Source organism: Ranitomeya variabilis, chromosome 3 (assembly GCF_051348905.1).
Source record: "Ranitomeya variabilis isolate aRanVar5 chromosome 3, aRanVar5.hap1, whole genome shotgun sequence".
In the NCBI taxonomy this organism is placed as follows: domain Eukaryota; kingdom Metazoa; phylum Chordata; class Amphibia; order Anura; family Dendrobatidae; genus Ranitomeya; species Ranitomeya variabilis.
In genome coordinates, this window is record NC_135234.1 from 686,982,395 (window position 1) to 686,996,704 (window position 14,310).

Genomic DNA, 14,310 nt, shown 5'->3' on the forward strand with positions numbered 1-14,310 from the left:
AGCGAACATATATGATACGTCCAGAGCACTGCCTTCTATTGAACACAGGTGAATCCGCATGTGATCACTGAACCGTGCGGATTCACTGCGTCCAGTACATTCTATATACGTAATTTCTGCGGTATGGAGAGACGTGCCAGCCTGTCAGTCTCCGTGGGTGATCCGCGGGCGTCTGTGGACGTATAGTGGACATGGGATTTCCAGAAATCCCATCACCTATGCTGTAACATCTGGCCGCTGCATAAATACACAGTGTCAGACCCGCAGAAATTACTGACTGTGTGCCCTTAGGGTGTCAGGGAGCAGACCATCAGCGCCACCTCTCCTATGCCCGCGGGGGTGAGGGCCCCTAGATGTAGGGCAGATGCTTCATCAGGTGTGACTGATGACTATGAGGTCAGATCCCTGAAGAGATTCTTTCTCTGCATCAGCAGTGCAGTCATCCTAGGACACACAGTCTGATAGTCCGGCACCTTCTGATTCATCAGGGTTGAGCCTAGAGTGTATGGGCTCCTTCCAGGTCCTGACTGCAGCCCATACACTCTAGCCGGCTCACTACTGAAGATGCTAGACTGTATGGGCTCCTTCCAGGTGCCTGACTGCAGCCCATGCACTCTAGCCGGCTCACTACTGAAGATGCTAGACTGTATGGGCTCCTTCCAGGTGCCTGACTGCAGCCCATGCACTCTAGCCGGCTCACTACTGAAGATGCTAGACTGTATGGGCTCCTTCCAGGTATATATTCTTGAAGATAGCAGACTTTATAGGTTGCTGCCTGGCCCTGACTGCTGCCTATACATGACACTAGAATGTATGGGCTCCTGTCAGGTATATATTATTGTAGATACAGACTGTACAGGCTCCTGTCAGGTATATATTATTGTAGATATAGACTGTACGGGCTCCTGTCAGGTATATATTATTGTAGATATAGACTGTACAGACTCCTGTCAGGTATATATTATTGTAGATATAGAATGTATGGGCTCCTGTCAGGTATATATTATTACCTACACATAAAGCGTGATCTATAGAGTAAATCGATCTCCACTCTGGTACTGATTTTAAAACAACCAATTTTATTAGAGCATAATGATATAAAAATATAAAATAGAATTACTACATGTTGAAAACGGTGTAAATCCATTAGAGGGACTATCTGCCAGAGGAAAATGCATAAAAACAGATATAGGCTATTTGCTAGTAAATGTATTCATTCCACTGCCACATTATAGGAAGCCCAGGTTAAACAGACCCCCCTAGTAGGGAAAACATATGTACTAAATGACTGTCATGAAACCAGACTTCCTAAATATTAAACACTCTATATGGAATGCAATGCAGGAGGTATATTACCTTATGAGCCTAATGCAAAGTCCTCGGCGTCCCTCTGCCCCCACGTTTCGCGTTCGCTTCTTCTGGAGGCATGTCAGGGCAGGGGGTTTAGCCGGTATAAATATGTAAGGCCCCATCGTTTATTGGACAATTATAATGGATAATTACCCCCAGCCGGGTGGGGATGGAACGGCCCTGCGTCTGAAGACTGTCTTCCTAGTCTATAACGTGTGCCGGACAAATCGTGCCTATATTACGTCATTAGATACATACCGCCCCCTGTACGAAGCCCGGAAACTGCTCGCTAAGGCTTCCTCTCCGAGACTTTGTACGGAGCAATATCACTGCTGGGTCTCCAGGCGCATGCTCAGATTACCGAAAGTCGGCATTCAATGGGGAGTCAGGTCGCGGTCACGGGGTTGTGAGCAATTGGTCGTTCGTAAGTACGACCTCACTGCCCCTTTCCCCAATCGTCCGCTAGCTGTCCTCCCCTCCGGCCCGCAATCCATTCATGCGCACACCCTGAAGCGATACTAGGAAAAGACAGAGAAGGCAAGGAAGGAGAAAAAAAGTTACAAAGAAAAATCAAATCAAAATAAGCATAGTAAATATAGTGGTGAAGAATTAAGTAAAATGCCCCGTGCATATCTATAAGGGAAATTTACATAAGTTTAGTACATCGGTATATATATATATAGATGAGTATTGGCCTAACTGACTACTGTATTAAAATAATAATGAAGAAATATGTGAGAAGAATAAATGAAAATTAAAAATAAAAATAAGAACCTCAAAGTGTGCTGTTGGTGCTACTGTGTCCTGTAAAGAGTGACATAAGTGTTGAAATCTACCACACATCCTTACTGGATGTGTCACTACAAAAATATTATTAGTAACAATATAAAAATCTAAGTACTTATTATTAAAAATGATTATCATAGATGCAAATTATATTATATTTGAAAGTGCTTAAGTGCCTTAAAGTGCTAAAAGTCCTGGTGCCTGTCTAAGAGAAGTAATCTCTTCCCGGGAATTTAGTGGTACAAAATTCACCACCATATACACCAAATTAGACATAAATAAATAATTGTTAATACTTAAAACTCTGCTATAAAAGTAAGTATAAATACCAATGATATTAGTATGCATGGGGCCAAAACTGTGTTGAAATATGGGGGACCTACATAGTCAACAGTATGTAATTTTAGTGTTAGAATACATCTTAATTCAAACATGGATATACTGTAATCTGATAAAGGCATAATAAATTCATTCAAAGCTATATTTAATGGATTAGATGTAGACTGCATGTTTGAAAGTCTTTTACGGGTCCCACTATGTTGTTGATTTCTTCACTATTCTTGTCCTTTACAGAGTCCTTCCCGAAGTTCTCCCATCCATCCGGCCTCCACCACGGCTTAAGGTAATAATTTTTCACCCAGATCTTAATAATACAGATGGTAAACTGTAGTAAGACAGATATAAATAAAATAAATAAAAGACCAACAAACAGTCCTACTATATACTATAAAATCCCAATCACTCCCCTATGATTGCTGAAAGTTATTACCCCCTGCTCCCCTCTACTTCCTGTGTACCCTACAAAAATGCGCCAAAGCCAAAACTCTCGTTTAGGCCTTGGGGTGCCAAGGTTCCCAGTCGATATATCCACTGGCATTCTATTTTAGCCAGTCTTTTGCCCACGTCTCCACCCCTGGGTCCTAAGTCCAGCATGTCTATGCCGGTAACTATAAGTGATCTAGAATTACATTGATGGTAGTGCTTAAAGTGTTTGGGGAGGGTTTTCAGAGTGGCATCATCTGTAGCTGTTTTTGCCTTATCTATGTCTAGGCAATGTTCACGCACTCTAATCTTAAGTTCGCGGCTTGTCATCCCGATATATGATTTTCCACATGGGCACTCGGCCTGATAAATAATGCCTTTGGACGAACATGTAATATGTGGCCGAATGTTAAAAATCCTAGAATTGTCATGGTTCTTAAACGTTGTGCTTTTTCTCATATTGGCACAGCCCTTGCATATGCCACACGGAAAAAATCCCCCCTTCCCCATTGTGTCCCTACTAGTTTTAGTTGTTTTCTTGGGATCATACGCACTATGTACTAAGATGTCCCGTAAGCTTGGGGCTCTCTTTGCTACAAGGGAAGGTCGTTCGGGCAGAATCTTTTTGAGAGTTGGATCCGTGAATAGAATCTTCCAGTGTTTTTGTATTATCTCACGAAGATTCTGCCATTCGTTGCTATAGTTGGTAATAAACCTTACCTGATTATCCTGTGTCTTTTTTTCTGGAGTCACTTGATTTTTATGTAGGAGTTGTTGTCTCGGAGTATTTTTTGCCCTCCAGTATCCTTTCTGTATAACTCGTCGATTGTATCCTCTGTTTTGAAATCTGTTTCTCAATAATTTTGCTTGAATTTCAAATTGTTCATCCTCTGAGCAGATTTTCCTTATCCGGAGATATTGGCCAAACGGTATACTATTAGTTGTGGATTTAGGATGTAATGATGACGCAAGTAGCAAAGAATTTGTCGCCGTGGGTTTGCGAAATACTGTAGTGGATAGCTGGCCATCAGGTAATGCTGTAATGCAAAGATCCAAAAAATCAATTTTTCGTCCGAACTTGTATGTTAGCCTGATGTTTCTATTGTTTTCGTTTATTCTACTCATCAAGGCTTCAATTTCGTCTACTGGACCCTCCCAGATGAACATAATGTCATCAATGAAGCGAATCCAATTATGGATTCGCTCCATGCCCTCGACCTCACTCTCTTGGAATATGGACCACTCCCAAGCGCCCATAAATAGATTGGCATATGAGGGGGCACAAGAGGCCCCCATCGCAGTGCCCTGTAATTGTAAATAGACCTTCCCTGCGAACATAAAGGCATTGTGGGTCAGGATAAATTTCAAAAGTTTTAAAATGAATACTGATGTGTCTCTCTCAATGTTACTTTGCATTAGGTATTTCTCCACCGCCTGTAGGCCATCTCTATGCCTAATACTTGAATATAGGGCTTCCACGTCAGCCATGACTAAGATCATGTCGTCAGTAAGTTGTACATTTTCTAGGTGTCCCAGCGCAGCGGTGGTGTCCTTTATGTATGAGGGTAGTTGTGTCACTAGAGGTTTGAGGTAGTATTCAACTATATTGCAAGCTATTTCACATAACCCCTCGTTGGCAGCCACTATGGGGCGGCCTGGTGGGTCCGCCAAATTTTTATGGACCTTCGGTACCAAATAGAAGGTTGCCAATCTGGGGTGTATTTTAGCATAGGTATCAAGGAGTTTTTTGGGGATGACGCTGTCCTCAACGGCAGCGGTGAGGATGCTAATCAACTCTTCCTTATATTTTGCCATGGGGTTATATGTAAGTAATTTGTATTCATTGGTGTTGAGTAGCAGTTTTGCCGCTTGGGCCTCATACATTTGGTTAGGCCATATTACTACATTACCTCCTTTATCCGCTACCTTGAAGACAACGTCATCCCAACCTCTTAACTCCCTCAAGGCTGCTCTCTCCTCCTTAGTGAGATTGTCACCACCAAATCTTCTGGGTCCGGATTTCATCTCCTCAATATCATTAGTAACCATCTTTGTAAACATGTCTACAGCTGGAACTAGTGTGAGTGATGGAAATTTGTTTGATTTACTAATCAGACTCATCGGAAACTTACTTGAGTTTGGAGTATTCTCCTCTAAGAGAGACACCAGTGCCTCCAAGGCTTCTTGTTCATCATCCTCTTTTTCAACCTCCCCTGGATTCTCTCTATGATGTTGTTTTTTTAAAATAAGCTTTCTCGCAAATAAGTGGAGGTCCTTTATGGTTGTGAACGTGTCTAAGTTGGAAGATGGAGAGAAATTTAAACCCTTTTGTAAGACTCTTTCTTGGGCTTCAGTTAGTATATGTGTCGAGAGATTGATTACCTTGACAGAGTCACCCTTTTGGTTATGGTTTCCCTGTGTGGGTCCCTTTTTGGTAAACTGACGGGTTCTAGGTCCATTAAATCCATTGTAAGTTGCTTCCCCTCCTTCACTTATAGAAGAGTTGGAGGTGATGGATGAACTTCTAGATATATTCTTCCGACCAAAGGTTTTACTGGTTTGCCATTTGTATATTTTATTGGTTTCAAAATCAGCCACATCTCTCTCATATTTTTTCTGCTTATTCTGGGATATGACTCCTTCCCATTTTTCTATCTCTTTGTCCAGTTTACCGATCATTTCCTGAAACATGTCTACACTCAGGTCCTGCTGCAGTGTCTTCTGTAGTGAATCAATCTCCCCCTCAATATTTTTGATGGTAGCAATGTTATTTTCAATTATAATACTCATGAATTCAAAAGAGCATGTATTCGCTGCCTTAATCCATCTTTCCTTAAGGGACTCATCTTCCAGGGCAAATGTGGGGAAAAGATGTATTCTTAAACCTCTGGGAATAATTTTTTGTGAAATATAATTTTCCAGGGTGGTCTTGGTCCACCATATTTTGATTTTTTTGTGCACCGCATTTTTGTATTTTTTCACATTTTCTTGTTGGTTATAGGGTGCGGAAGTAGATATAGGACCTACACCCTTCTTGAACATGTTAGTTGCTTTCGCCTGCCAAGAGCTTTCCTTGGCTCTGAGATCCATTATATGAGCTCTGTTTAAACAACAGCAAATAATTGGTATATTCACACAAAGTTTGCTCAATATGACAAAGTAACAATTCCCTCCAAAGGGTGAAAAGGTATATATTATTGTAGATATAGACTGTACGGACTCCTGTCAGGTATATATTATTGTAGATATAGACTGTACGGGCTCCTGTCAGGTATATATTATTGTAGATATAGACTGTACGGACTCCTGTCAGGTATATATTATTGTAGATATAGACTGTATGGACTCCTGTCAGGTACTGTATATATTATTGTAGATACAGACTGTACGGACTCCTGTCAGGTATATATTATTGTAGATATAGACTGTACGGACTCCTGTCAGGTATATATTATTGTAGATATAGACTGTACGGACTCCTGTCAGGTATATATTATTGTAGATATAGACTGTATGGACTCCTGTCAGGTACTGTATATATTATTGTAGATACAGACTGTACGGACTCCTGTCAGGTATATATTATTGTAGATATAGACTGTACGGACTCCTGTCAGGTATATATTATTGTAGATATAGACTGTACGGACTCCTGTCAGGTATATATTATTGTAGATATAGACTGTATGGACTCCTGTCAGGTACTGTATATATTATTGTAGATACAGACTGTACGGACTCCTGTCAGGTATATATTATTGTAGATATAGACTGTACGGACTCCTGTCAGGTATATATTATTGTAGATATAGACTGTACGGGCTCCTGTCAGGTATATATTATTGTAGATACAGACTGTACGGACTCCTGTCAGGTATATATTATTGTAGATATAGACTGTACGGACTCCTGTCAGGTATATATTATTGTAGATATAGACTGTATGGGCTCCTGTCAGGTATATATTATTGTAGATATAGACTGTACGGACTCCTGTCAGGTATATATTATTGTAGATACAGACTGTACGGACTCCTGTCAGGTATATATTATTGTAGATATAGACTGTATGGACTCCTGTCAGGTATATATTATTGTAGATACAGACTGTACGGGCTCCTGTCAGGTATATATTATTGTAGATATAGACTGTACGGGCTCCTGTCAGGTAGATATTATTGTAGATACAGACTGTACGGACTCCTGTCAGGTATATATTATTGTAGATATAGACGGTACGGGCTCCTGTCAGGTATATATTATTGTAGATACAGACTGTACGGGCTCCTGTCAGGTATATATTATTGTAGATACAGACTGTACGGACTCCTGTCAGGTATATATTATTGTAGATACAGACTGTACGGGCTCCTGTCAGGTATATATTACTGTAGATATAGACTGTACGGACTCCTGTCAGGTATATATTATTGTAGATACAGACTGTACGGGCTCCTGTCAGGTATATATTATTGTAGATACAGACTGTACGGACTCCTGTCAGGTATATATTATTGTAGATATAGACTGTACGGACTCCTGTCAGGTATATATTATTGTAGATATAGACTGTATGGACTCCTGTCAGGTACTGTATATATTATTGTAGATACAGACTGTACGGACTCCTGTCAGGTATATATTATTGTAGATATAGACTGTACGGACTCCTGTCAGGTATATATTATTGTAGATATAGACTGTACGGACTCCTGTCAGGTATATATTATTGTAGATATAGACTGTATGGACTCCTGTCAGGTACTGTATATATTATTGTAGATACAGACTGTACGGACTCCTGTCAGGTATATATTATTGTAGATATAGACTGTACGGACTCCTGTCAGGTATATATTATTGTAGATATAGACTGTACGGACTCCTGTCAGGTATATATTATTGTAGATATAGACTGTATGGACTCCTGTCAGGTATATATTATTGTAGATACAGACTGTATGGGCTCCTGTCAGGTATATATTATTGTAGATATAGACTGTACAGGCTCCTGTCAGGTATATATTATTGTAGATATAGACTGTATGGGCTCCTGTCAGGTATATATTATTGTAGATATAGACTGTACGGACTCCTGTCAGGTATATATTATTGTAGATACAGACTGTACGGACTCCTGTCAGGTATATATTATTGTAGATATAGACTGTATGGACTCCTGTCAGGTATATATTATTGTAGATACAGACTGTACGGGCTCCTGTCAGGTATATATTATTGTAGATATAGACTGTACGGGCTCCTGTCAGGTAGATATTATTGTAGATACAGACTGTACGGACTCCTGTCAGGTATATATTATTGTAGATATAGACGGTACGGGCTCCTGTCAGGTATATATTATTGTAGATACAGACTGTACGGGCTCCTGTCAGGTATATATTATTGTAGATACAGACTGTACGGACTCCTGTCAGGTATATATTATTGTAGATACAGACTGTACGGGCTCCTGTCAGGTATATATTACTGTAGATATAGACTGTACGGACTCCTGTCAGGTATATATTATTGTAGATACAGACTGTACGGGCTCCTGTCAGGTATATATTATTGTAGATACAGACTGTACGGACTCCTGTCAGGTATATATTATTGTAGATATAGACTGTACGGACTCCTGTCAGGTATATATTATTGTAGATATAGACTGTACGGACTCCTGTCAGGTATATATTATTGTAGATACAGACTGTACGGACTCCTGTCAGGTATATATTATTGTAGATATAGACTGTATGGACTCCTGTCAGGTATATATTATTGTAGATACAGACTGTACGGGCTCCTGTCAGGTATATATTATTGTAGATATAGACTGTACGGGCTCCTGTCAGGTAGATATTATTGTAGATATAGGCTGTACGGACTCCTGTCAGGTATATATTATTGTAGATACAGACTGTACGGGCTCCTGTCAGGTATATATTACTGTAGATATAGACTGTACGGACTCCTGTCAGGTATATATTATTGTAGATACAGACTGTACAGGCTCCTGTCAGGTATATATTATTGTAGATATAGACTGTATGGGCTCCTGTCAGGTTTATATTATTGTTGATACAGACTGTATGGGCCCCTGTCAGGTATATATTATTGTAGATACAGACTGTACGGGCTCCTGTCAGGTATATATTATTGTAGATATACTGTAGACTGTACGGGCTCCTGTCAGGTATATATTAGTGATGATATCAGAATGTATGGGCTCCTATCAGGTATATATATCAGTGACGGTATCAGAATGTGTGGGCTCCTGTCAGGTGTATATTAGTGATAATATCAGAATGTATGGGCCTCTGTGAGGTATATATTACAGTAGTGATGATATCAGAATGTATGGGCCCCTTTCAGGTATATATTAGTGATGATATCAGAATGTATGGGCTCCTATCAGGTATATATATCAGTGATGGTATCAGAATGTACGGGCTCCTGTCAGGTATATATTAGTGATGATATCAGAATGTATGGCCCCCTGTCAGGTATATATTAGTGATGATATCAGAATGTATGGGCTCCTGTCAGGTATATATTACTGATAATATCAGAATGTGTGGGCTCCTGTCAGGTGTATATTAGTGATAATATCAGAATGTATGGGCCTCTGTGAGGTATATATTACAGTAGTGATGATATCAGAATGTATGGGCCCCTTTCAGGTATATATTAGTGATGATATCAGAATGTATGGGCTCCTGTCAGGCATATATCAGTGATGGTATCAGAATGTATGGGCCCCTGTCAGGTATATATTAGTGATGATATCAGAATGTATGGGCCCCTGTCAGGTATATATTAGTGATGATATCAGAATGTATGGGCTCCTGTCAGGTATATATTACTGATAATATCAGAATGTGTGGGCCCCTGTCAGGTATATATGCTGCGATTGTTCTCGTATGCTTATTCGGCATGAAAAAATAATCACAGATGTTCAGCCACCATCAATATTTAAATTACAAGTTTTTCACCATCCAAAAAAATGCCAATTTTAACCTAGTTCCATAGGTTTCTTAAAGGGAACCTGTCACCAGGTTTTCCCCATATATAGTACCACCAGCACCTATATGCCCTTATACACACCCTTCTAGAGTGCTGTACCGTATATACTCGAGTATAAGGCTACTTTCACACTAGCGTCGGGAAAGACCCGTCGCTGTGCGTCGGGCCGACGTTCCCGACGCTAGCGTGGTCTCCGCCGCACAACGGGGGCAGCGGATGTATTTTTCCAACGCATCCGCTGCCCCATTGTGAGGTGCGGGGAAGTGCGGGGAGGTGGGGGCGGAGTTCCGGCCGCGCATGCGCGGTCGGAAAAAGCGGACCGTCGTGAGCAAAAAACGTTACATGTAACGTTTTTTTCTCCCGACGGTCCGCTACCACACGCCCAAGCGTCGCAAAACGGACGCGACGTTTGGCAATGCGTCGCAAATGCGTCGCTAATGTTAGTCTATGACGAAAAAACGTATCCAGCAAGAACTTTTGCTGGATGCGTATTTTCGGCAAAACGACGCATTTGCGACGTATTGCAGTTAACGCTAGTGTGAAAGTAGCCTAAGCCGAAATTTTCAGCCCACTTTTTTGGGCAGAAAGTGACCCTCTCGGCTTATACTCGAGTCATTGTCGGCGGAGGAGCGGCGGCTGTCACATACTCACCTGCTCCTGGTGCGGTCCCTGCATGTCCGATGGTCTCCGGGCAGCTCTTCCGGTATTCAGCGGTCACGTGGTTCCGCTCATTAAAGTAATGAATATGGATGCATATTCATTACTTTAATGAGCGGAACATGACCGCTGAACATAGGAAGACACTGCTGGCTCCCGGAGACCATCTGACAGTGAGAAGCTGCCAGGGACCACGCCGGGAGCAGGTGAGTATGATGGGGGAGGTGAGCATTGCGCGATACTCACCTCTCCCCGTTCCACCGCAGGGCGCCGCTCTGTCTTCCGTCCTCTGGCTATGGCTGTTCAGGTCAGAGGGCGCAATGACATAGTTAGTGTGCGCGCCGCCCTCTGCCTGAACAGTCAGTGCAGAGGATGGAAGACAGAGCAGCGCGCAGCGGTGGAATGTGGAAGGTGACTATCGCAAGTGCCGGGGGCCTGAGCGAAGAGAGGTGAGTATGTGATTTTTTTATTTTAATCGCAGCAACAGTATATGGGGAATAATGTGTGGAGCATCTTATGGGGCATAATATGTGGAGCATGTCATGGGGCATAATCAGTGGAGCATGTCATGGGGCATAATCAGTGGAGCATCTCATGGGGCATAATCTATGGAGCATCTTATGGGGCCATCAACCTTTATGCAGCATTGTACAGGGCAAAAGTTTCTATGGAGCATCTCATGGGGCCATTAACATTTGTGCAGCATTATACGGGGCATATTTTAATATGGAGCATCTTATGGGGCCATCATGAACTGTATGGAGCATTATATGGGGCTCCTGATTCAATATGGATATTCAAAAACACTTAAACTACTGCTGTCTCAATTAATTTTACTTTTATTGGTATCTATTTTTATTTTTGACATTTACCGGTAGCTGCTGCATTTTCCACCCTAGGCTTATACTCGAGTCAATAAGTTTTCCCAGTTTTTTGTGGCAAAATTAGGGGGGTCGGCTTATACTCGGGTCGGCTTCTACTCGAGTATATATGGCATGTCCCTAAGCCAATGTGCATAATGTAAATAACTTCTTATACTCACCTTCGGGGCGGTTCGGTGTTATGTTTGGCGCTGGTCTTCATCCGGCGCAGTCCTTCCCGTGGATGATGTGTTCTACATCATCCACACAACCTCCCTCATCACTCTTCTGTGCAGGAACACTTCTCTGCCGAGCACAAAGCAAAGTACTGCAAAGGGCAGAAAGAAGTGCGCTTGCACAGGAGCACGATGGAAGACACCGTGTGGATGACATAGGACGCGTCATCGACTCAAAGAAAGAAGGATGGTGATAGAAGAGAAGGCACCGGATTAAGACTAGCAAAGCCCATTGGATGGGGCTAGGCAAGTCTAATATGCCACTATCTTAAGGGCATACAGATAGTGGTTGTGCTTTATAAAATGCTGTATGTAAGGGTATACAGGCAGTTGGCCTACTATATATACACAGCATTCTAGAATGCTGTATATACGTGCATATAGATATGGTGGTTGTACTTTTTATGGGGGGGAGGGGGGACAGAAACAATGATTGAATAACCTGTAGTACGTAAACGGCTATAGTGCAAGAAAATATAGGGTACTTAGTTATCACGTTTTTTTGATTAAAAAAAATTGCAAAAGCAATCCCACCACTTCATGGTGAACCTAATTGGGACAGTCCTAACTAATATTGAAAACCTTAATATACACTGCTCAAAAATATAAAGGGAACACTAAAATCCCGCATCCTAGATATCACTGAATGAAATATTCTAGTTGTAAATCTTTATTCATTACATAGTGGAATGTGTTGAGAACAATAAAAGCTAAAAAAGAACAACGTAAATCACAACTAATATAGCACGGAGGTCTGGAGTTGGAATGATGCTCAAAATCAAAGTGGAAAATGAAGTTATAGGCTGATCCAACTTCAGCGGAAATGTCTCAAGACAAGGAAATGATGCTCAGTAATGTGTGTGGCCTCCGCGTGCGTGCATGATCTCCCTACAATGCCTGGGCATTCTTCTAATGAGGCGGTGGATGTTATCCTGAGGGATGTCCTCTCAGACCTGGAATAAAGCATCCGCCAACTCCTGGCCAGTCTGTGGTGCAACGTGACATTGGTGGATGGAGCAAGACATGATGTCAAAGATGTGCTCGAAAGGATTAAGGGCTACTGGATGGGCAGGCCAGTCCTTAGCATCAATGCCTTCATCTTGCAGGAACTGCTGACACACTCCAGCCACATGAAGTCTGGCATCGTCATGCATCAGAAGGAACCCAGTCATTGATGAGCTTCAAGAGGTAGTCACCGGGAATGGTCTTCCAACAATCTTGAAGGAGTTCCCAGAGATGCTTAGCACTTGTTGGCAATTTTTGCCTTCACTCTGCGGTCCAGCTCACCCCAAACCATCTCGATTGGGTTCAGGTCTGGTGACTGTGGAGGCCAGGTCATCTGGCGTAGCACCCCATCACTCTCCTTCTTGGTCAAATAGCCCTTACACAGCCTGGAGGTGTGTTTGGGGTCATTGTCCTGTTGAAAAATAAATGATGGTCCAACTAAAAGCAAACCGGATGGTATAGCATGTCGCTGCAAGATGCTGTGGTAGCCATGCTGGTTCAGTATGCCTTCAATTTTTAATAAATCCCCAACAGTGTCACCAGCAAAGCACCCCCACACCATCACACCTCCTCCTCCATGCTTCACGGTGGAAACCAGGCATGTAGAGTCCATCCGTTCACCTTTTCTGTGTACAAAGACACGGTGGTTGGAACCAAAGATCTCAAATTTGGACTCATCAGACCAAGCACAGGTTTCCACTGGTCTAATGTCCATTCCTTGTGTTCTTTAGCCCAAACAAGTCTCTTCTGCTTGTTGCCTGTCCTTAGCAGTGATTTCCTAGCAGCTATTTTACCATGAAGGCCTGCTGCACAAAGTCTCCTTAAGGGCTTGTTTCCATTTGCGAGAAACATGTCCGTATCTCGCATGTGGAAACCAAGCTGGGGCGCCGGCACTCCAGAGCGCAGCCGCATAGGAACACATGGAGCTGCACGCTCCGCTCCAAAGTGCCGGCACCACAGCTTGGTTTCCACATGCGAGATACGGATGTGTTTCTCGCAAATGGAAACCAGCCCTAACAGTTGTTGTAGAGAGGCACCTGCTGCTAGAAGTCTGTGTGGCATTGACCTGGTCTCTAATCTGAGCTGCTGTTAACCTGCGATTTCTGAGGCTGGTGACTCGGATAAACTGAACCTCAGAAGCAGAGGTGACTCTAGGTATTCCTTTCCTGGGGCGGTCCTCATGTGAGCCAGTTTCTTAGTAGCGTTTGGTGCTTTTTGCCACTGCACTTGGGGACACTTTCAAAGTTTGCCCAATTTTTCGGACCGACTGACCTTCATTTCTTAAAGTAATGATGGCCACTCGTTTTTCTTTACTTAGAATTTGTATTATGGCAAGAAAAAAAGCAGCTAACAGTCTATTCAGTAGGACTATCAGCTGTGTATCCACTAGACTTCTGCACAACACAACTGATGGTCCCAACCCCATTTATAAGGCAAGAAATCCCACTTATTAAACCTGACAGAGCACACCTGTGAAGTGAAAACCATTTCCGGTGACTACCTCTTGCAGCTCATCAAGAGAATGCCAAGAGTGTTGAAAGCAGTCATCAAAGCAAAAGGTGGCTACTTTGAAGAACCTAGAATATAAGACAATTTCATTTGTTTCACACTTTTTTGTTAAGTAT

General features: G+C 42.3%; 1 protein-coding gene across 1 annotated transcript; it reads right to left on the reverse strand.

Moving 5' to 3' along the window:
• Positions 1-2,317: 2,317 nt before the first annotated feature.
• On the reverse strand, positions 2,318-6,004 carry LOC143818518 (uncharacterized). Its single transcript, XM_077299802.1, has 3 exons — positions 5,031-6,004; positions 3,619-3,935; positions 2,318-2,800 (listed from the first exon to the last, which is right to left on the reverse strand). The coding sequence occupies exons 1-3, from the start codon at positions 5,986-5,988 to the stop codon at positions 2,621-2,623; spliced, it is 1,455 nt and encodes a 484-aa protein (XP_077155917.1). The 5' UTR covers positions 5,989-6,004; the 3' UTR covers positions 2,318-2,620.
• Between the last annotated feature and the right edge of the window lie 8,306 nt (positions 6,005-14,310).

Excerpts from the sequence above, each read along its gene's own strand:
- LOC143818518 (XM_077299802.1), bottom strand. The coding sequence starts at position 5,988 with ATGGATCTCAGAGCCAAGGAAAGCTCTTGGCAGGCGAAAGCAACTAAC. Across the intron at positions 3,936-5,030 it reads GGAGAATACTCCAAACTCAA|CATTACCTGATGGCCAGCTA; the intron begins GTAAGTTTCCGA and ends TTTGCATTACAG. Across the intron at positions 2,801-3,618 it reads AAAAGACACAGGATAATCAG|TTTACCATCTGTATTATTAA; the intron begins GTAAGGTTTATT and ends GTCTTACTACAG.